At 36.5% G+C, this 25,168-nt stretch overlaps 2 protein-coding genes across 3 annotated transcripts; both read left to right on the forward strand.

Annotated features, from left to right (window-relative positions):
* Window positions 1-939: 939 nt before the first annotated feature.
* On the forward strand, window positions 940-6,618 carry LOC121424203. Its single transcript, XM_041619811.1, has 5 exons — window positions 940-1,104; window positions 1,738-1,954; window positions 3,296-3,312; window positions 3,992-4,158; window positions 5,022-6,618. Exons 2-5 carry the CDS (start codon window positions 1,754-1,756, stop codon window positions 5,294-5,296), a joined length of 660 nt encoding a protein of 219 aa, XP_041475745.1. The 5' UTR covers window positions 940-1,104; window positions 1,738-1,753; the 3' UTR covers window positions 5,297-6,618.
* Window positions 6,619-13,239: 6,621 nt separating this feature from the next.
* On the forward strand, window positions 13,240-18,046 carry LOC121424476. 2 transcript variants are annotated; one of them, XM_041620174.1, is made up of 5 exons: window positions 13,240-13,436; window positions 14,691-14,815; window positions 16,125-16,156; window positions 16,675-16,841; window positions 17,700-18,046. In XM_041620174.1, the coding sequence occupies exons 2-5, from the start codon at window positions 14,705-14,707 to the stop codon at window positions 17,897-17,899; spliced, it is 510 nt and encodes a 169-aa protein (XP_041476108.1). In that variant the 5' UTR covers window positions 13,240-13,436; window positions 14,691-14,704; the 3' UTR covers window positions 17,900-18,046. The 2 variants fall into 2 exon arrangements, with proteins under 2 accessions (XP_041476108.1, XP_041476106.1); XM_041620172.1 differs by having other exon boundaries at window positions 13,267-13,436; window positions 14,633-14,815.
* The last annotated feature ends 7,122 nt before the right edge of the window (window positions 18,047-25,168 follow it).

Raw genomic sequence — 25,168 nt, forward strand, 5'->3', positions numbered from 1 at the left:
ATCTTATTCATTAATTGTCCTGTCATTATTTACTTTAAATGAAACTAGGGCTATGTTGTTAATTTCTGTAAGTTTGCAACAATCATTATTTACTGTATATAATATTACAAAACCCAAACTATAGCTGTCCTGAGTATGATTTTTGGTATTACCAAACGTCAAACGGTCAAATGTCTCCAAAATAATGATAATTTCACGGTATTATTTCTTTTGAAATCAGCTATATTATCTTTATTGGATCAGAAAACTTATCACATTTTAAAAAGAGCAAATGCTCGAAGGCCAAGGCTCCCAAGAGAATTACTACTGGTTGTTATTACATAGAAAGATGAATTTTTAAAAGGCCTGATTCTGAAATACGACAACTTAAGCCACATATTATGCAGGAAAACAAACATGTATGTCTAGGTTTGCTTTGTCACATCTAAAGGGCGATCAATTCCAGTGGCATGTGCCCGAATATACCTCATCACTTCACCCCATATCGGACAGTTGATATTAGTTGAATGTGCAAACCTTTCACTCGAATAAAGGGTCTGAATTGCAGCCTACTCTTGCCTTGCGTAATTACAGCAAATTTTGTAAGTGCTAGTCTTTGCGCGGAGACACACTGATCAAAGTTTCAATCAGGATCTGTGCCTACAGATTAGGTTGATATAGCGATGCCGATATTAAGGGACAAACGAGAGTGCATGCTCCTGACGGTGAACTTCGATGAGTATTCCTTTTCCAAGATCTAAATGAAAATGACGCCTGGGAAGGTGTTATACATCCAATCCAAATCCTTTTCCACCAAGGTACCTTCCCACCATGGAGATGAAATAAATCCACCCACACAAATGCGTACCAATAATACTGGAAACCAAGATACGTCATCACATCCGGGAGCTACTTACTCATCAGACAAAATTAGGTAGGGTCTGCCATGTATAAAGCTCGCTATGTACCGTCACAATTTTCAGTATTAGATGCCCTCCTCGTTGATCGAGACAGTTATATACACCGGTCGGTGCGTGTTGACTTTCTTTGGAGATAGCTAATTGTTGAAATCTGGATTTTCACTAGGTTTAAGAAAGGTCTAGAATTTTGAAGCGCCAAACTCAGGTATGTAGCCTACTTTGTATGTATTGGCATTGCTAGGAGGTAAATTAATGTATTAAGTGCAATTGGTCAATCGACAAATGGGATACTAATTTTTTTATTTATCATTTAGTCTAAAAAGCTAATTTGAATTCTTGATCATTGCGGTTGTTATTTAGGGGATTTATCTGAGTCTTATCAGAGATGGAGCATAATGTGTTTTTTTTTTGGCATAATGTTAACGATTTAGAATAATGTTTGCCACCAAATAATTTTACAAAGTTTTTTAACTTGTTCAATATGAGATTCCTCACACACCATTTTTGCGATAATCAGTCTAAGATTTTGTAGAAATGTTTTATGGAAAATTCTACATTCGATTTTTTTATTGTAGTAAATAAAAAACTTCACAAATGCAAAATATAATAATGACACTTTAACAATATGATTGCTAAATGTTATGTTTTGTTTCTTGATATTACTAAACCATAGATTTTTGCATTTCTAAATATGTTTTCTTAACCTTAAGCTAACATTGTGATATCTTTGTAATTGTGTTAGCTGGATTACTGCAGAGTATAACAAAATGATCTAGAATTCTTACTCATAAATACTGATTTCCCATTCTGTTCTTCATTCGTTTTCACTTCCCTATAGGAGCAAGAAAGGGGTGATGAAGGCGTTTCTTCTATCCCTCGCATACATGGTATGCACCATCCCAATGGGATGGGGATGTGTGTCTGGTGCGGGTCCATCGTGGGAGATATCCAAGCCTGGCCTTGGAAGAGGCGGAGGACCGACAGGTGTAATGCCAATACCAGGTGTAGCTCCTAGACCAGGTGTAGCTCCAAGACCAGGTCCAGAAGGCCCAGAGGTGAGTTCACCCCTACTCATTTATATTCATTTTTTCCCACCGAGACACGACTAATCGATCACATTCGTCGATCCTCCCATATAGGCATATTCATCTGGAAAGCGTTTCATTAACGTAGTATGTCGGACATTGTATCCGACAAGTCTTCTGTGTATACTTATCTTGAAAGCCATTGGAAACAAAAATGTTTTGCATGCATACATTGACCAATAAAAGATTCTTGAAACTTGATTCTTTATCCGTCAATTCATAGTGACAGTCCGTGCTTCTATACCAATAAAAATCTAGTAAAGTTGTCAGATCTGACAACTTGACGGACGAAAAATGTCGATGAAACTCTCCCAATTAAGAATTCTCGTATACTTCACACGCGCAATCGAAAGACTACATAACTTAATTAAAGGGATGATCCGGGATGAAATTATTCATATTTAATTAAAGAGAGTAAAATTCACAAGGCAAAATGCTGAAAATTTCATCAAAATCGGATAACAGATAACGATTAGTTACTGAATTTTAAAGATTTGCATTATTCCAGTGAAATAGTTCTAGGCATGTCTTCATGAATATTCAATAGGTGGGCTGATGATGTCATACCTCCATTTTCCTTTTTCTTTTGTCATTCCATGAAATCATAATTGTTTCATCTTTCATAAATGATGTGTCTCCATTATTATGAAATAAACTGCAGCAAGAAATTTCTAATGCACTTATCAATTGTCAATCCATTTGTTTAAGGTCTTGGTAGAAGCAACTTAAATAAAGCTGATTTCATATAATAACATACGAAATAAAAAAAGTGGGGATATGACATCATCAGCCCTTCTAATGAATATTCATGAAGGCATGCCTATAACTGTTACATCGAAAAATGCAAATCTTTACAATTCAATAACTTCGTTATTTGTTATCCGATTTTTATCAAATTTTCAGCATTTTGCTCTGTGAATTTTGGCTCTGTTTATTGAGATATAAATATCTTCAGGCCGGAGCATCCCTTTCATTTCAATTTCATTTACTCATATGGTTATAATAAGGGGGTAAGGAACCGCGGCATGAGTCGGGGGGGGGGCTCCACATCTTCTCCATTCTTTTTTCACCAACCATGTACGAAAACAAGAAAATGACTATAAAATGTGATTTTATCCACATTTGCATGTCTAGATCTTGTTTATGAAACTTGAAACTTAAGTTAAGCGACAATTTTAGGCCGTATATGTATGAATGATTGTCCATTTGTTCTCCCCCTCGCTTTCTTCCCCCTTCCACTATCACATCTATTCAATCTTTTTCATTTGTTCTTGCCTCCTCACCCCTGTACCTCGCCATTCTCAACCAAAGGGACCAAGCCGTCCAAGGTAAGGAAATTTACTTTTGAACCTTATACTATTAAATCATTCTAAGCATGCTAAATCGATTAGTAACGGTAATATAAATGTACAAATAGAAAGTACCAATGATAACATTTTATCCTTAATTCAATTGATAAACTAATATATTTCCTTCATCGTTGACCACGGTTGTCAGTTTATCGAGGCTCAAAGCTAAAATAATTATTACGCGTATTGAAATAACAATGTTCTTCCCTTCGTGTTCTGTGCTACATGTATATGAACGTTGCCCCTATATGCCTGTTATGTTGCGAATTCACTTCTTCTTCTTTTATTTGACCGATTATATAATATTGCCCACTAATTTTCAACTGAAATTACTTTTTTGGTACCTGATATAGTTACTGAACCTTGGATATTTCCTTCTATATTCCAATGATTAAGTTTCCATATTTTTTTTTTGGGGGGGGGAATAAATGTGGAGCTGTTACCTGTCTTTCAACTTAAACTCTGAATTCCTAATGTACCCGTCCCCTATAGAAAAATAACCCGCTGATTCTTTTTTTTATAAATTATACATTCAACACAGAGTTAGATTTTTTTCTTCGGAGGGAGCTTTTTTTATCTTAAATTTCCACAAGAGAAATCTGCAATTTAACGATGTTACAACCACATTCTATAATTATTGTCTTTTAACTTTGAACAGAATACCAGAAGAAGTAGCGAGATACTTCGCTGGATTGATCAGCAAGGAAGAAGCTTTCGCAAGCATCGATCTTGATAATGATGGCCAGGTTGCCATTGACGAGTGGATTGTCGAAGGCGGTACCGGGTCCGACTTCCTTCATATGCTACGCCGACTTGATACAAATGGTAAGAAGTGACGTGAAACTCCCAAGGCGTTGGGAGGGGCGTTGGCTGAGTTCAACATTATAGACCTCGTGCATAAATATCACATCATAACCTCATAGCGCCCTCACTCAGAGGATAAATGAATATGCGTAAATGGAGTTGTCAGAGATGCGCCAGCTGCAGATCTCCAACGCCAGCAAGGCAATGGCGGTTTTTAAATGTGTCAGGTGCTGCGTTTCCATAAAAAATGTTTTATTATCAAGTGTCTCACTCTTGGACGATGTGATAGAACTGGGCCCTATTTCATGTAACTTAATATAATATTAGATTTTTCAGTAACGATTTAAAGCTACTGAAATCATTCAATTTGATTGGCTGATCATAAATTGATTATAGAAACTGCGCATGTGTTTCCATAGCAAGTCTTTGTGAAACGGGCCCCTGGAGTACTTATCACTTCCAGGGGTATTTCGAGACACGACCGTTGTGCTGGTAATAACAATTTAATCCACAATTGCTCAGTGATTGTTTTTTTCATTTGTTATGCTTTATTATTCTGGTTAGTATTTATTGATTATTTGGTATAGCGATAATCTTGTTTGCTTTGCGCCATTGGCGATGATAATGATCGTGGACCTAATATAAGATACAAATGAACTCCAGAATTCAACGAAAACAATGTCATTCAATCATCATTTATACAAAACACATACTATTATTACTATCAACTATTATGATTTTAAAACAGGAAACACATTTTACGTATGTCTATGTTAAACCCATTATTATAATCAGACAAAGTGAACTAATTTATGCGAAATTACCTTCAATATCGTTTTCCATCACCGTGTCTCATTAATTTCTATTATTACTCTAACTTACAGACGATGATATGATCTCACTTGATGAGCTTCAGCCATTCAGTCTACCAACCGAACAGGTGGACAGGACTCTCGAAGAAGTGGCGGAAACACCGAATGATATTCCACCGGAGAGACCAACACCTGGGAGCATACCTCGAGAACCCATCCCCAGAATACCGAGACCCTACAATCCTCACAATCCTAGGGAAATGTTCGACCCCCGATTCAGGTACCGGTTTCTACCTCGTGAACTCCAACTCCAACACCGGCTTCAACGTGAATACCAAATTCCTTGAACGATACAATCGATATCAGGTTATGAACAGCATTGACTTAACCTGGGAAATGAAATCGGATCAAGTTAACCTATATACCAATCCCCCGATATTACGTGAACCTGGCCGGTCGATCTCCAATATATCGATAACTTGGAGAATTCGAAAAAGAGAACTGCCTGGTGAAACCGAGGATAAGATCAATTTCAAAAGTCTAAATAATGGTCTGCCTATGAACATGTACCTTCATTTATCATGTCTGCATTAATGTTTACGGATCATTTCACAAAAATAGCAATAAAGACATTTCATAAATTTCATCATTCCTGACTTGTGTACATAGATTTGTATTACAGAAACGAAGGGCGCCATAATTTCACAGCCATCAAAAAAGCCGCTTTATTACCGACCGAATGGCTTGTCCATACGTCGGATCTATCGCCTAAAGACTAAAAAACAAAATGTAAGACTGGTCATTGATATAATAACTTCGTTGCAAAACCTAATGATGAAATCCTCGCCTATACAGTGCGTCACATGAAAAGGAAACCGGGATTTCGGTGTATTTTTTTTCTTTAGAGGCAAATGAATTATGATATTTCATTTAAATCATATTATTCAATTAGTCTTATTTATTTTGATACCAAATTTGAGAAAAACACTTTACACGCATTGATGAGCAAGACGAATTTGAGATTTCAATGTCAAATCAGGTTCAGCAGAAAAATTGGACATGATTGGTTAGTGATACGACAACCGTATTCTTTGTTAAAATATTACTAATCCCTTAAATTAGAGCGGATTCAGATTCACACGAGAATTTCTGCGGGAATCGTTTCTGAAGTACCTCAATATTTATTGTTGCAATCTGACACGCCTGCCACTAATTGCTAAGCTGTTGATTTCAAAAGAGAGATGAGATTCCAATCATGCAAGGAGTTTTATAGTAAAAACACAATTTAATAATTGTGAAGTCTATCTCTGAAAATTGGTTTCCCTTTTTGTTGAACGCACTGCATAATAGTTTTTGTTTATATACTGTATATGATGTACATATGAAACCCTCACATTGTCAATTTCGTCGAATGTAGACGATAACAATTTTCTCAACCACAAAAAAACAAACTGTCGGATTTAAAACCAGCATGATACCTTGCATATCTTTACAAGCTTGATACCTTTACAAGATTTGCTTTTAGTGCCCCCCCCCCCCACATTTTCATCTATGCTAAATTTTTTACTTTTTTTTCTTTACGAAATAAGAATGTTCATCTGTAAATTGTATCTGATTTATATTACTTTGTATTTTTTTTAATGGAAATGGAATAAAGAATTGAATTGAATTGAAAAATATATATATATAGTGATATTCATTTGTGAAGACTGATACTTTTGTTTTATATGTAATCCTAAGATAACAAATCTTTGAAGTATGAAATGCGAATGATTTATTATAAATCTTATTAGTTATATTCTTTGATTCGTGGAGGATATATTGAATATTTAATATTATATATTACCAGCACCTAAAAAATTAATTACCCAACTTTATCCAAAAGTGATAAAGGTTTTCGTTTTTGCATTACTTTCGTTTTCCCCTTACTTCTAACTAGCTTCCTTAGTTCCCATTCTCCTTCTCTGACCCCCCCCCCCCCCCCTCCTCTTCTCTCTCGACCCCTCCCTCTCTCTCCTTCGCTTTTTTCCCTCCTCTTTCCTTCTCGCTTTTTCTCCCTCTTTATTGATGAAGGTGTTGGCGTAGGTATTGTTAGAGTAGAAAATAACTATGATTGACAATATGGTAATGATGATGATGATGATGATTATGGCGTGTGATAAGTCGAAACAAGACAAACCCAAGAATCAGGCCGAGTCTAGTGTGTTGATGTGTGCACAATGAGACTGACAGATTCAATCTGCAATTTAATAACAGAATAAACAATACTTGTATAAGCTGAATTGACAACATATCATGACATATATATGAATAATGTCTACAGATTTCCAAACAGGCAAATAACGTCGACTTGCATTCCAACATAAATTATTCAACAACCAAGATCGACCTTGACATGCTCATATCACGGGGGGGCCAGTTCCATTCACGAGTGGATACCATGCGCGACCATTGGGTCTCGAAAAGCACCCTAAACACGTAATTTCCATATTCTGAAAATGCACCCCATAACAAGTACTGACGTGTGAAACCCTACTCTTAACAAGTATTGGAAACAAAACGATACTCTTGGCAAATATTCCCCGAAATGAACCCCTAAACAAGTATAAAAATGTTTTATTGTTACGGGTCCTTCGGTCGTCGGCTTTATCTTATTTGGTTTAGTTCGACCCCACCTTCTACACCTCGCGCAAATCGGACTCTAAACACGTAGTGTTGGGGCAAAAAGGACATCCTTTATAAAACATTTTATTTTTGTTTCATCATCCCCGCAAAATCGACCCTAAACACGTAATTTTCGTAGTGAAATAGATACCCTTTTTTCATTATTTTTGTGTTTTTGACACCCTTATCACGTTACGTACGTAACGTGCCCTATCGTGAAAAAGACATCCTTTTTACGTGTTTTTTTGGTCGCGCATGGTATCCACTCGTCAATGTAAGTGGCCCCCCCGGGGCTCATATCAAGGTCATATCTAGACTATAAGCATACTGTAAATATCATGTATTGACTAATGCACCCTAAATTCACCTTTTTTGTAAAGCAGTTTTCATGTTAAAAGAAATCAACTACGAATTTAAATGCGTTCCTGTTTACTTCTTGATGTTTGCATAGCTTATGACAATGCATACATCACGTGCCCGAAGGCGCCAAATTCAAGTTGCTTACACAACTACCGCCACGTACGCTTTCTATTCCGTAATGCATGCATGTACACGTATACAGCGTTTACATTTGCACATATTCACTCGGCCTACATAACTTGGACACATTAATTTCATTACTTAAGAACAACATTTCAGCATGCTACTCGGCTTATCCGATAATATAACTTATAAACTTCAAAATAAACAAATAATACTTACGTCATTGGGCTCGTATCACGAAATTAGAGAAATTTAACCGCAACTACGGACAAGCGACACGCTTCCCATGACTGGACAAAAAGCAATACGCCCTCAATCGGTAAGTTCAAATCTAAATAAAAATCGATTTACAAGTTGAACAAAAACAGTATAAAAACAAATAAGAAATTACTAAACACTTCATCCTGTACACGACAATGATGATGATGATGATAATGTTGTTGATGATGATGATGATGATGATGATGATGGTAATGATGATGATGATGGTGGTGATACTGATGATGACAATGGTGATGACGAAAACCTGAATGATGTTAATGATGTGAATGGTTACATAAATAGCTGATAAGCACCAATGGCTAATTGACTGAAATATTCTGTAATGATAATCATCATCATGATGATCATGATGATGATGATGGATTTTTGTATAGAGCCTGAATACGCTTTCTCAAAAATGTCTCAAAAATCCAATGCCTTCAAACATTGTCTAACAGTGCTTAGAATCATGTATATATATATACAGTGCGTCCCACAAAAAACGAAACCGAGATTAATTGATGATTTATAATAACTTATTCACTAATACAATAGACAAATGATCTACCATTGTAAAGCTTAGAATCTCCTCTTTCATCTGATTTTACTTAGATTGTTACTCATTCACGCATGAGTGAGCAAAAACAATTAGAAGAGGAGATACCAAAAAGTAATTTGGCGGGCTGTATCTGGGTTTCAAAAAGAAAACCTCATTTTCAAAAAGCTCAATATCTGCTCTTTAATTTGATACCTTAATTACAGAAAATGGTCAAGAAATAACAAAGTTCTGTTTATTTGAAATAAGGCTTGAATTTCAATAATTTCATGAAAGGAAGAGGTTTTACAGGCCAGCGTTCAAACTCACTCGACAATCCGTTTTGTTGACGATCAGCCATGCATTAAGTCTATTGTTAACCATGCGATAGCATGGGAAACCGCTGAAAACACGTTTATTTAATGAAATTTTGGAAATACAAGCATTGTTTTGAGGGAACATAACTTTTTTACTTCTTGACTGTTTTTTGTGATTAAGGTATCAAAAAAAAAGAGAAGATATTGAACTTTTCAGGCATGTGATTTTCTTTTGGAAATTCAGATACCCACCCCCCTTGCCAAATGAGTTTTTGGTATCCTTTCTTCAAATTGTTTTTGCTCACTCATGCGTGAATGAGGAATAATCTTAGTAATATCAGATGAAAGAGGAGATTCTAAGCTTTGCATTGGTAGGTCATTTGTCTATTGTATTTGTGATTAAGTTATTATAAATCATCACTTAATCTCGGTTTCGTTTTTTTCTGGGACGCACTGTATATATATATATACAGTGCGTATCAAAAAAAAGTTTACACTTTGAAAAAATCCTGTAAAATGATACATTTGTAATATCCTGAAGATTTTTCCACATTTTAACATTCGTACAGATCCATTTAAGCAAATGACGAGATAACTTTCGAAAAATATTTCCGCTTGAGTGAGCACCACTTACTTTTGAAAAGTTAGTAAGAATTATTTGCGCAGAACTTTGAAATAGATATGCGAATAAAAGTAGGCCTTAATCATGAAGAACGCGTGGAATTTAGGTAGTAAAATTTATTTGAAGAAATCTTTTACCTTTTTTAAACTTGTTTCCTTGCCCAAAACACTTTGAAGAGTGCCCCACCTCATTCCCCCACAAACCGAGGACATCAAGACGATATTTGCTTTAGATTGAGCTGTGATTTACATGAAATGGCTCAGGCTTGATTTTCATTTTTTAATCATTTTCAAGCTTGGAAAAAGTGTGGAGAAACAACAATTAAATGGAAAATAAAATGTAAACCCACTTTAAATGATAAAAACTTAGTGAAAAACTGCTGGAGATGTCTGATGTAAACTTTTGTTCAGATTCAGTTATGTCTTCAGATCCAGCTGGCACAAAAAGGGTAAAGGTTGTGCTTATTAAGTGTTGAAATTTCAATTTGGGTGGCAGAATTGTTACGAAATGCTTGAATGTATCCGTTTTATCTAAGTAGACTAAAAGTGCGAGGGAAATGTTTGAAAAAATGATTCGCAGGGTAAGTTTGATTTCGCCCGTTCCCCTTGACACAGCCTGAAAACGAGCATTTCTGCGCAAACAGATTTCTGTGAGCTTTACAAAATGGACAGTGCTCACTAAAGTCTAACATTCTGTCAAAATTTTTACTTTCATTGGATAGATGAGAGCCAAACCCAAGATTATATGTGGAAAAATTACCCACATGTTGTATATTTTTTAATTCCCAGGGCTTTTTCAAAGTGTAAACTTTTTTTTGATACGCACTGTATATATATATATATATGTACATATATATATATATATATATATATATATATATTTATATTATACATATATATACAAAGGCCTGCGTATAGATGGCAGGGGGGTCGGGCAATACACCCCCATTGTTCGCGACTTTTAAGAAGTTTTTTTTCTCATATGCGCCATGTCTGCCTCTCAAAATTCTGGCTTAGGTCTTTACCAATTTCATGAGTATTTCTTAAATTTTCATGGCAATGATTTTATAATAATGAATATGATCGTTACCAAAATGCTGAAATCTAATCTGTCTTTTATCTTCACCGAAATTTGTTCAAAACAGAAATTCTGTAAACGAAATTTTCAGAAATCTAGTAAAAAACAAGTGGAATACCTCTGGCCGTCTCACCTGCATCACGCGGTTCAATATAGCAGCAGTGCTGACTTTGAATACTACTCTAACTCGCACAAGATGTTCAGTGATACATGGTTACTCTTATGTCCACTTTTTATGAACTAGACCAATAAACTTACAGAGATATGATAGTTACTCAACAAAAAACCCCAACATGGCCAAAGTTCATTGACCTTACATGACCTTTGACCTTGATCATGTGACCTGAAACTCGAACAGGATGTTCAGTGATACTTGATTACTCTTATGTACAAGTTTCATGAATCACATCCATAAACTTTCAAAGTTATGATGGTAATTCAACAGATACACCCAATTCGGCCAAAGTTCATTGACCTTTGACCTTGGTCATGTGACCTGAAACGCGCACAGGATGTTCAGTGATACTTGATTACTCTAATGTCCAAGTTTAATGAACTAGACCAATAAACTTTCAAAGTTATGATGGTAATTCAACAGATACCTCCGATTTGGCAAAAGTTCATTGACCCTAAATGACCTTTGACCTTAATCATGAGACCTGAAACTTGCACAAAATTTTCAGTGATGCTTGATTACTATTGTGTCCAAGTTTCATGAATCAGATCCGTAAACTTTCAAAGTTATGATGGGAATTCAACAGATATCCCCAATTCGGCCAAAGTTCATTGACCCTAAATGACCTTTGACCTTAGTCATGTGACGTGAAACTCATGTAGGATGTTCAGTGATACTTGATTAACCTAATGTCCAAGTTTCATGAACTAGGTCCATATATTTTCTAAGTTATGATGACATTTCAAAAACTTAACCTCAGGTTAAGATTTTGATGTTGATTCCTCCAACATGGTCTAAGTTCATTGACCCTAAATGACCTTTGACCTTGGTCATGTGACATGAAACTCTAATAGGATGTTCAGTAATACTTGATTAACCTTATGGCCAAGTTTTATCAACTAGGCCCATATACTTTCTAAGTTATGATGTCATTTCAAAAACTTAACCTCAGGTTAAGATTTGATGTTGACGCCGCCGCCGTCGCCGTCGGAAAAGCGGCACCTATAGTCTCACTTTGCTTCGCAGGTGCACATGAGACAAAAAAACACCTTTAATTTTTAATTGTTATGTTGAGGGTTGAATCTCTGGCATCCCTGAAGTGATATTTCCTGTTTCCTGGTGTATAACTATTTTGAAAACCCCTTTTATTTTCCCGTGCAGGTCCATGACTTCAATAAACCCTCTCGATTGTTTATCTCTCCGGAACAATCAAATTAAAATCAGGAAACCTGGTTTCCTACCAGTCTTTATTACATTTCTATCCAGGATAGAAAAAAAATATGAACTTTTTTGCGAAAGGTCCAGGTAGGTAATTAATCCTTGGTGGCGAACGTCCCTATCAATGGAAAAAGAGGAAAGGAATAGAAGAAGAGCATAAACATGGAATGTAAATGCCCTCTTTTCAACATGTATTGTCATCCATCCATCGATTGGTAATTTATTAATCTCTTACAGATTGAATTAATTGGCTGTTGTACACTTACCATTCTTAACTGAACGCAGTGGGTATTGAAAAGGTGTTTGCAAACTGGAAAGATTATATTGGTCAAATAGACTTTTAAATTGATAAAACCAAAGATATTGCCTATTAAAAAAGCTATATAATTTAGAAAGATACAGAATGAGAACAATTCTGATCGATACAAAAAGTTAAAGATTCAGAGGAAACCACAAATGACATTTTGAGCATGCAAGCAACTGCCTTTCAACCCTGTATGATGTCATTAAAAGACATTTATTCAACTGGTTCATATTGGCGGATTATCACTTTCATAAAGACATTAAAAAAACGATGTCTTTGTTTTTCATTTGCCAGAGAACTTGATTTAACTACATGGAACTTAGATGACAATGGGGAGATACTTGTACTCCATAAAGTCACATATTTGAAGTTTTAGGGATAGATAAACCTGGTATTTCTTCAATGGATTTTCACAAATCCTCCATTTACCCTTTTCCTCCGTTCTCAAATCAAACCCTTTTGGGATGGACTTCCCTTTTACAAATGTGCAGATATCCCGGCAAAGAATTAAAAAAAAGGGGAAGTTCGCCCTGATTTGTTCGATTATCAGAACAAAGTTACCTAATGATATCCGCAGAAACAATGGTTATGGTAGGAGGAAGAAAGTGGATTGTTCATGCGATCACAGGTAAAGCAATCCCATCCTACCACCTATTAATTTAAAGGCCAATGGTGTAATCATTATTAGTTACACCATGAGCTTGAAGGGAAAGGTGCTGGTTCCCGATGACATGGTTTTCATGAATCCCACACCAGTCCTGCCATTTCCATGAGTTCAATCTGCTTTGGAATAGACCGGAGGATTATCATCAGCATCCCTGGACAATCAAGGTATACGTGCGACCAATTTATAAAATATTCATAGATAGTGCCTTAGAATTTGATTATTCGAAAAAACATCATTTTCTGAACTGTTTATCATCTTTGTATTCAGCAAGAATAGTAGCTTTATTGAATAAGCATGAAGACAAACTCTATTTCTGTATGATTATTATGTACCAATTATAGTGTGGTATTGCTGATGTGTGCACTTGATGGCATCGTAGTTTATTTTCTTTTTTTTTAAATCAGTCTCAAATTATTTCTTTTTGAATCATCATTGTACATGAAACACAATGAAAATTAATCAATACCAAAATTAGAGCAGAACAAAAAGGATTTAATACAGCATAATAGGCTGATAATAAGGCTGGACTAAGTGCTGGAAGAGTCTTTATGTTTGGAGAATGCGCTCTATACAGGATTGTAGAGTATAAGGGTTATCATGGTTTTGGACTGCATTCATAGGGCATGTAAGCTATGAGATCGCATTATCTGAATTATATCATCATATCATGGTAGATATCAAAAGCTCATTTAATTTTTTCTATATTTTGGCATGGGCAAGTCAGACCTTATAGTGGTTGAATCATATTTCTGCGATTAATTCTGTATATTTATGGTTATATTGATTTGTGCTTACGGCTGTTTCTATTACATAAGATTTATGATTCGTGATAGAGATTCACGTTTCTACTAATGAAATTTATCATAAAGTAATTAAGTAAATGTACATTGTGAAAACTGTGGTATTAAAACTGACATAATAGGGGACCACACCCTGAGGTGATAAAATTACACCCTAGAGATTGAATATAACACCAAAGAGGGTAAATGTAACAACCGAATGTGTTATAATAACACCTATATATGTTAAACTAACACAGTCAATTTGACACCTGTGTATATAATGACTGGACAGTGTGGTCATCTATGTACATCGGTTAGCATCCCAGTTTTTGCAGTGTAAGAATGTCATGTTGACGGACACCCAACCAACAACAACATAACAAGGTAATGAATGGAATTTTGCCACTTTGATCAGTGACTATGCTGACTGTATTCTCTGCTGGCATCTATTTGAGAAGGAAGTGACACCCGGCCACCTGTTGTCAACAGTAGCTTTTATTCATTATAAGGAACGTCAGGGGATTTTTATTCCCTCAAAAAATTATTTTTAAAAACATTCAATGCTTGCTCAATTTCAGATTTTGGAGCAACATAAAAGCGCGATGAAAGCCATTCTTCTTACATCTGTATTAATAGTGTGTACCATCCCCATGGCCTGGGGGTGTGTGACCGGTGCGGGCCCATCTTGGGAGATCAACCAGCCAAGAAGACCCGGTACAGGTGCACGACGAAAATCTACCAGCTCTCGCAAATCCTTTTTGGTAAGTGTACACGGGTAGCATTCTAAAGGCGAACGCACACCTTACGATTGGTCTGCGACCCGATTTCACAATAAATTGTAGAATCTGATGCTAATAATGAAACGTGGATTTGTTAACTGTGTAAGGTTCTAAATCATCGTAATAATACCAATGTTCAAATCTGTGACTATGCTAGCATCCTTCTTAGAATAAAAGCGAATTAAATATCTAGTTTTAATGACGTCATAGCAGTCGTACGATTGGCTACGATTTGAAACTAATTTGGCCTTTACTAAAAAATACAGGTTTGCAATCTTTCAAAATGGTTATACTAGTATTCTTTCAATTAATTTCAATCTCAAATAAAATGATGTATTCCATTCACATTTTCAGAAAATTAGCAAAGTGCAATTTGTTCAAAAATCGGATCGCGAACAGTCGTAACGCGCTTGCACGTATTCCCACACCCACCACATCATTGAATTATATGACACCTAGATAGATCCTTGCGATTCGATTGGTTGTTTGATATCGTTCAGTCAGCCCATTTTGCAATGACGTCATGAACCGTGCAATTTTGGATCTATTCATACGATTTTGTCCGTTGCACGCGCGCACCGAGACGGCTCATAAAAAAATAAATACGCATGTTGTAATGACGTAACAATCAACAGACCGAACTCGCACTGCATGAGCATACTAAAATCAATTTTTATGTGTCATATAAACCAAATAATGAATGTGTTTTCATTCGGTGAAAGATGAAATAATGATCCATTCTACTCGGCCACGCCTCGTTGAATGGATCATTTCATCTTTCACCTCATGAAGTATTCTGTCCATTGCACTCATAAACATTCATTATTTGTATAATATACTCCCAAGAATGTACATACACACCCACGTAAACCTCCTATATCACACATACCATCTTCCTCATCCACTCACACAGTCATCCACCCCCGAACACACATATTATGACACACACTCAAAGTGGCGCACATGATTTTCTCTCCCTGTTTTCTCTCAAGTGTAATCTCGCGCCAGACGAGATTATTTGTTCGCCATTCGTTTGCTCAAAATATTCTATGAGCCTCAAGTACAAGATCAGAACTATTGATAACAACTTCCTCATTTGATTCATGAAAATTTACCATTCATGAAAAGAAAAATATATCACATATTAAAATTGCTCATATTTGAAATTGCCTCAATTCTATTCATTGTCTTCTTCCTTTCCTTCTTTGCTTCCTTCCGTTTTGTGTAATTTTGTATCCTTTTTTACTATCACTTTCTTACCATCTTTCTCATTGTTTATTTGCCTTTTCAGCTCGACTCACCACCCAGGACAATCAGTTCAGGGTAATTTTAAATCATTTTATCTTTGTATTCGGAAAGATTTTTTTTGATTAAAAATCATATATCCCATGAAGGTATGATAATTATATTAATATAAAGGTTTTGATGTGTTAATATTATTTATCAAGAAAATCCCATTTGGCTTATTGTTATTTACCAATGATATTTGTTCTTATCTATCACATTCTATTTTAATATTGACATGCCAGCTTATCCGCAAACGTAGTTATATGAAATCTACGACATTTGATTCGTATCATTATGCTGTCGTTGTCTGTTCGGTATAACGGCGACCAGTCATGTTTGACTCTTTAAAACCGCTAACTCGTTGCTATTTGTTTTCCTTCTCTCGTTTCGTTTCAAATTAAAATCAATACTTACGTTAAAATTACCTGATATAGTGTTTGCTGAATAACTGTGGTGAGAGAAACCGATGATGTAGACAGAGGACACGCAAAGAACCCCTGTACATACATGATTTTATATTTCCAGTGTTCTTCTCTCTCCTTATAATAATATAGAATACCTTTCGCAGTAATGACGTATTTCGCTGGACTTATAAGCAAAGAATCAGCATTCCAAAGCATTGATGTTGATGGTAACGGTCTGGTTTCATTGGAGGAGTGGATCCTGAGAGGAGGTGACGGGACAGAGTTCAAACGTATGCTCTTTCGTCTTGACACAGGAGGTAAGAACTCCAGGGAGCGAAGAAAATGAAGTATGTTATCACCATATTGGTATGTTCTCTTATGCGATTTTGATTATGTAGTATTCTCATTTCCTAGTTTGGCATGTGCATTGATCAAACCAGAAATACATGAGAGTGCTGATTACCAATTTCGACTGTAGACCGGGACATTCAAAATCACTGCTATTGTCATACCATCGAGTATCGTTATTATTAGTTTTATGATCAGTTTCATCACCCTTACTATTTGGTATCATTTAGTATATAGTTCCACCCTTGGTCCTATCCCTGATGAAATGATGATGGATACAATAATAATGATAATAATAATAGCCATTTATATAGCGCCATCTATCTAGAAATATTTCGAGGCGCGTTGTTATTGTTATTATTACCCCGGCTTTAGCTCGAGCTACCTCTCAGCGCTCATGCATTCAAGGAATTAATCCTGCCGGGTACCCATTCACCTCACCTGGGTCGAGTGCAGTACAATGTGGATAAATTTCTTGCTGAAGAAAATTACGCCATGGCTGGCATTCGAACCCACGACCCTCTGTTTCAAAGTCAGAAGACTTATCCACTGGGCCACAAAGCTCCACTTTTACAAATATTTCTATGAATTATTATACTCATATCATCGTGAATATTACCATTACCATTTATCATTTTATTATATTTCGATACATGCTAGAATTTCTCTCTGAATCCCAAATTTTCTTGAAAAATACTAAATTTAAAAAATGTAACATTTTGTTCTGACTCGCACTGTAGATACAGAAAATGTTTGATTATTCATAACTAAGGGTTTATCCATCGTATGTCTTACGTTTTTGTATATGTCTTGTCTAATTCTTACAGGCGATCAAATGATCTCTCTGACTGAGCTGAAGCCATTCAGCCTACCAAGTGAAGGTCCAAGAGATGTGGGTTTCCCTCACCTAGAAATCCCAGATCCTTTGCCACGAATACCAGTTCCAAGAATACCCGCACCAAGAATGCCCGGACCCCGTAGGCCTCCAATCAGACTTGAACCCCGAGAGTTCCATGGAGTTCCTTGAACATTATGCCCAATGCCTTTGCCCCGCAGGCCAGTTCCAAGAACATGAGGATACCCGCACCAAGAATTCCCAGACATCGTAGCCTTCTAATCAGACTTGAACCCCGAGAGTTCCATGGAGTTCCTTGAACATTATGCCCAATGCCTTTGCCCGGCAGCGCGTTTCCGTTTTACACCCTGGCGAAGGCATTTTCCCGAAAAGTAGCCAAAAAGCGACTAGTGAAGAGTCTACACACGTCGTGTAGACTTTTTCAAAATGCTTTTGCAGTCGCGTTGTTTATGATAGTTTTTTTTTCTAAAAATAAATTAAAATGAATAGAATGACAGACAAAATCAAAATAAACAGATACTTATAATGGAAAGACAAATTGAAGTTTGATGGATTGATACACTTAGAAGCTGCCGAAAGATAGATATAGAAGACTGATAAATAGATAGAGACAAGAATAGATAGATAGATAGATAGATAGAAAGAGAGAGACACAGAGAGAGAGAGATGGATAGGTAGATAGAAAGAGAGAGAAAGAGGGAGAGATGGAGATAGAGAATTCAAGTGAGAGACAGATAGATAGATGTTAGATAGATAGAAAGATAAAGAATGAGACAGGATAGACAAATTAACAGCCGATAGATAGATACTATAGTTACAAAAAATAGATAGATAATAGAGAGAATGAGAGAAAGACAGACAGATGGATAGATAGATAGGGAGATAGAGAGAATTTGAGAGATAGATAGATGTTAAATAGATAAAGAATGAGACAGGGAAGATTATCAACAATTTAACAGATAGATAGATACTATAGTTACAAAAATAGATAGAAGATAGATATATATAGATGGATGGGGGAGAGAACTTGAGAGATGGAGATGTTATAGATATCTGGACGGAAAAAGAGAAATAGAGAAAAAGACAGACAGATGGATAGATAGATAGAGGGAGGGAGAGAGATAGAGAATTTGAGAGATAAATAGATGTTAGATAGATAAAGAATGAGAGAAACAGAGAAGATAGACAAATTAACCGATACTGTAGTTTCATAGATAGATAGATAAATAGATAGAAGAAAGACACTGACAGATGGATAGAGAGAGAGAGAGCTGGAGAATTTGAGAGATAGATAGATGTCAGATAGATTAAGAATGAGAGAGAAGAGCGACAAATTAACAGATATATACTAGTTACTATAGGTAGAGAGAGAGAAATAGAGAAAGACAGACAGATGGATGGATAGATAGAGAGAGATCGAGAATTTGAGATAGATAGATAGATGTTAGATAAACAATGAGAGAGACAGAGAAGATTATTAGATAGATAGATATACTGCAGTAACATAGATAGATAGAGATAGAATTTGAGAGATAGATATATAGACAGATAGAGAGAAAGACAGACATCAGCAAATCGGCAAGGCAAATGATCAAGGCAAACATTCGTATTGAACCTGGAAAGTATAAGCTCAGCTGCATTTGCAAGTAACTTCGGTGCGGACTTTGGATCGCGCGCCCAGCTGATAATGTAAACAAACGTAGACGTAGACTCTTCACTAGTCGCTTTTTGGCTACTTTTCCGGAAAATGCCTTCGCCAGGGTGTAAAACGGAAACGCGCTGCCCGGCAGGCCAGTTCCAAGAACATGAGGATACCCGCACCAAGAATGCCCAGACATCGTAGCCTTCTAATCAGACTCAATAACCACGGGGGTTCCATAGAATTTCTTGAACATTTTGACACAGTCCCACAAACGAAACCGATTCCGAAACGACCAACGGTATGTCATTGGTTCCATGACAGTTACTCCGGCGACAATTGCTCAGACGGAAAATCTGCACGTTCAGTCAAACATAAAATCTAACCTTAAAAAACAACTAAATAAACCCTAATCCTTATTCTGAACCAAAAACCCTATTACAATCTAAACTCTTACCCTATGCCCTCTGAGATATTAGACCAGGATCAAATGTCGCAGTAGCAAATGTCGTGTAACCCATTAGAAATTTAGTTAAGGATGTGGTCGGTCTGAAGTCGTTGACTCTACGATTATGTGGAAGCTTTTAAAATATTGCTGATAGTTGGCTGAAAAACTTTGAATAAATTTATAAGGATTTGGATCGATTATTAGTGATTATTTCTGATTTTATGGATAAAGCCTGCTACAACTTGTTGTCGATATTATTGTTATTTTACCATTCTATAATTCATATAAAAGGATATTGTATTAATAAAAGTATTCAGAAAATTCATATCGTGAATAATTTCGTGTAATACATAATGAAATGATATTACAGCTATATTTTGAGTCAATGTGTGGTGTCTGTTTGAGGGTAAGGGAGAGTTCGTCTTGTGTGGTTGTGTGTGGTGTGTATTATGGTAAGGGAGTGATAGTCGTATGTGTCTTAGGGTATATTGTGTGTTTTAGGATGTAAGGTACGCAAGACAGAGTGATGTTGATAGTATGTGGGTGTTTGTAAGGGTAATGGAAGTTTGATTGTGTGTGTGTGCGCGTGTGGATGTGTGTAAGGACAAGGGAGGTTATAGTCGTGTGTGGATGTGTGTGTTAGGGTAGGAGAGGGTTAGTCGTATGTGGGTGTATACAGTGTGTGTGTGTGTGGGGTTAACCTATGTGGGGTGTGTAGTGTGTGTTAGAGTAGGAGAGGGTTAGTCGTATGTGGGTGTATACAGTGTGTGTGTGTAGGGTTAATCGTATGTGGGTGTGTGTGTTGTGTGTTAGGGTAGGAGAGGGTTAGTCGTATGTGGGTGTATACAGTGTGTTGTGTGTAGGGTTAATCTATGTGAGTGTGTAGGGTTAATCGTATGTGGGTGTGTGTGGTGTGTGTTAGGGTAGGAGAGGGTTAGTTGTATGTAGGTGTGTACAGTGTGTGTGTAGAATTAGTCGTATGTGTGTGTGTGTGATGTGTGTTAGGGTAGGAGAGGATTAGTCGTATGTGGATGTATAAAGTGTGTGTGTAGGGTAAGGGGGGTTAGTCGTTTGTGGGTGTGTGTAGTGTGTGTTGGGTTAGGAGGGGGTAAGTCGTATGTGGGTGTATGCAGTGTGTGTGAGGTAAGGGAGGTTTCGTCTTATGTGGGTGTGTGTAGTGTGTGTTATGATAAGGGGGATAGTCGTATGTGGGTGCATGCAGTGTGTTTTAGGGTATATTGTGTGTTTGGGGATGTGCGGAAGGTACGCAAGAGAGAGTGGTGTTGATAGTATGTCGGTGTTTGTAAGGGTTATAGAAGATTAATGGTATGTGTGTGTGTGTGATGTGCGTGTGGATGTACGTTAGAGTAATTAGGGATGATTAGTTTATGTGGGTGTGTGTGATTTGCGTTAGGGTAAGGGAGGGTTACTGTAGTAGTATGTAGGTGCGTGAGGTGTGTGTGAGAGTAAGGAAAGGTTAGTCGTGTGTGGATGTGCGTGTGTGTGTTATGGTAAGGTGGAGTTAGTCGTATGTGGTCGAGTGTGGATGTGCGTTAAAGTATTAAGGGGTGAGTTGTAGTGGATGCGTGTGTTGTATGTAGGTGCGTGGGTATGTTTAAGGGTAATGAAGGTTAGTGTGTGTGGATGTGTGTTAGGGTAAAAGTGAGTTAGTCGCATGTGGGTGTGTATGGTGTGTATTATTGTATATGGGAGCGGTTGTCGTATGTGGGTGTGCTTGGAGTGTCTTACGGTAAATGAAGGCTAATCATATTGTGCGTGTGTGTGTGGTGTGCTGTGTATAATGGTATGGGAGGGTAAGTGGGGGGTTTTTTTAGGGTGAGAGAGGGTTGTTGATATCCACGTGTACGTGGATGTGTATGTGATGATGGTAAATGAGGGTTAATTGCATGTGGGTATGTGTGGATATGTGTGAGGTCAGGGAGGTGTTATGTATAAGAGGACTTGTAAGAGCAATTACATTCATTTTTTTTCTTTTAGTGTTTCAGAATGTCCTGGCATTAAAGCTTTGTTAGGCATTATATTTAATGAGATTAAGAACATTCCAGAACGTGTTTGTAAAAGCTTTTGTTATGCAAGCCTCTCGCCTATTTAAAGGCCAAGGAGTTTTATTTTTGAATAGGGTAAGGCAGACAATAGATCTCCCAGCAGTAGTTGGCATTGTTGATTTCAATGAGGTCATTTAAGAGTGTTAAGAGCAGTTTACATTTAATGTAAACTGCTCTAGAAATGTGCAGAATGTTCTTTTTGTAGACAATACTAGAAAATTCTAGAAAAGTGAATACTAGAAGTTTCTAGAATAGTTGAAATGTGTATATATAAAGGCCTGGTCACACCGCCCGAGCGTTGTTGGAGCGATCGTTGGGCGGTAGGGAGAGAGGGTCGAATTTCGCTCACAAAATTGGGAGAAAAAATCGAAAACATAAAACCGAAAACAAAACAAAAACAATCGAAATCGAAAATGGTGAACGGTAGCGAGTGGTGATGATTTTTTTTTCTCTCCGCTCCAACAACGCTCGGGCGGTGTGACCAGGCCTTAAGGTGGCAGTTTATTCAAGGACATCATCATATTAGATCAGAGCTAAGAGTTTCACGCAAGACTTTATGTCAGAGCAGAGTTTATTTCCACCTGGAATATTTATCTTCTGTGGAATTATTTGCACGCCATCAAGGAACTGTTTGCAGTTACTTTGAAAGAGGAATTCTCAGTTCTCATCGAGATCATCAACCTGTTTAATGAACGCTTTTAAACCCATGGATTGCTGAAATTGACTGTCAATCATCATCAACATCGTCTTCACGGACATTTCAACTCGTTACAGTGACTCTTATTATTCATCGTGCTTCAACATCAGTTTCATCATCGCCATCATTGTAAACTTTAATTTACAGAATCTTTGCCAGCCAACTTGGATCTTATCTGGATTATATACTGGACTATCATAACTGTAAACTATAACCAGCACTTTAAGAGACGTAAGACCGTTATCATTTTGTTATTTGTTAATAATTGTTAATAATTTCCTGTAATAAAAGAAAAGGAAAAAAATATTTATTGTTGTTTGTTACAGTATCATTACAGAGGGTTAACCGTATGTGAGTGCTTAGTGTCAGAGTAAGGGACGGTTGATCCTGTGTTTAGGGGTGTGGGAGTGTGTGTGTGTGGATGTATGCAGACCTACGGGGATAAATTAAGGAGGGGGAATAATCGTATGGGGTTGCATTGGGATATGCATAGGCCTATGGGAGAGGGAGGGGGTATAAGACAGAGAGTTGATGCTGTATGTGAGGGTGTATGTGCGTTTATCTGCAGTGGCAGATTGGTCTTAAAGTTCCTTATTAAGATATGGATTTGTGTATATCCGTAAACAAAATACCATGAAATCAAACATATCATTTCAGAGTCCAATATATCGCAGAAAATTCAGCGTCAATCATGATAGTATACTCACAGCTGAGCTAAAGAAAGTTATACTTTGGTTAAATAAATAAATAATTTTTTGACAAAAAAGTATGGAGGGTGAGAGATGGGGGTGGTGCAGGGAGATGTTAAAATGAGAGTTACAGGACAAATGTATGGAATAGTTTTTAGGCAACCCGTTTGATTTGTGAGCTAGAATTAATATCAAAATGGGGGGTATGGAGCTTACTAGTTTAATTTGGGGGTTTAGACATATACTTGTCTGACTTGCTGGTATGGAGTACGGAAAGTTAACACCTCTATAAGATTACGTTTGATAATACTAAATGCCAGGCGATTTTTAATTATGCACATGTTGCGTGGGTTACGCACTTAAATTGTTGGGCAACGTACTGTCCACTGTGATGGGTAATGTATGTAAATATATATATATATTGGGCGATTATCAAATTGTGCAAATTTATTACCCAATTTGGACATATTTCAACCAATACTTGTGTGGACAGTATGTTGTCCAGAGTTGGTTAAAGTTGGGCATTTTTGCCCAACTATTTTAAGAGTGTATACTTATTTCACACACGAACAGGGTCGTGATGGTGTCAGTGGTGGACTTTTATCTTTTCACAGCAATTTTTTTTTAATTTCTAAGTAATTTCCCTCTTTTTATCAATGAATTTCTAGTCTTAACAAAATATACCAAGCCTATTCTTATATATACATACATTTAGTGATTGAATCATTATATGATATTTGCAATGATCTGTGCAAATGATCCTCATATTCTCCCCTAAAATACTATCTAATAAATCTAATCCGACAGAGGAAATAGTAATTGCACCCTTAAACCCTGCACAATCAATATCCTTTTCCTGCCATTTATTTCGACCTTTAAAGGTAAAATTGATCAGAATGACCATGGCCCTGGGAAGCGGGGGTACTGAAGCACCCATGATTTTTCTTGGAGGTGATGCGTGTGTAATTCTCCATAGGCAGCACCCCAAATGACCTTCATTTTATAGTGAACCCCTCTTTTTTTTTTGGGGGGGGCTGTCATATTTCTACGGACCAAAATACCCTTTATTTTATAGTGAAACAATTTTTTTTCTTGTTAAATTTACATCAGCACTCCCAGTAAAAAAAAATCGTTCCCAGGGCCCTTGAAGCTTACACAGTACCGAAGCGATGGGGTCACAACTTTTAAGGTGTTTCCTATTTTTTTTTACTGGGAGATTTAAATCCTTTGGTGGATCAATATTAACAAAAAAAAAACAGTCAAGGACGAATTTTGTATAAGAATCCATTAATTTACAACCAGATCATTTAGAACCATGCCAATATCACATTAACTTCAATGGGGCCAGTTAGTCAATACTTGGGCCTCGTTAAGCCAATTCAAACCAGGTTTGGGCTGTTTGTTTTTCATCATACTCCTCAAAGGTATGCAAATTGCAAATATCTGTTTTTTATGATGTTATACTTTACAGTAATTACAGTAATTTTACGAGTAAATAAGACATTAAATTTCTTATTTCAGACCTCAAGGTTTATTTTAACATAGTTATGAAAATGCGATGGCTCGTTAGATTTAACTTATACTATTGCCCTTTTCGCCCTCGAAGGTAGCTGGTATAGAATTTCGATTTTTGATTGGATGTTCAGCTTCGTTACCATGGTAATTGTTATTTATCTCGAGTACTGTAATAGTAAGATTTGTGGATTCGTATTTAGGACACAACTGTGGAAAATAAACTTTAACTTGGAATTTGTTTCTTAATTTGCATTTGAATAAGAATTTCAAAATGAATTTGAATTAAATGAATTTGAAATTCTAATTTGAATATAAATATAAATATGAATTTGATATTTAATTTGGAATATAAATTTGTATTTGAATATACTTCGTAGTATTAGGAG

This window comes from Lytechinus variegatus, chromosome 11 (assembly GCF_018143015.1).
Source record: "Lytechinus variegatus isolate NC3 chromosome 11, Lvar_3.0, whole genome shotgun sequence".
NCBI classification, from domain to species: Eukaryota; Metazoa; Echinodermata; class Echinoidea; order Temnopleuroida; family Toxopneustidae; genus Lytechinus; species Lytechinus variegatus.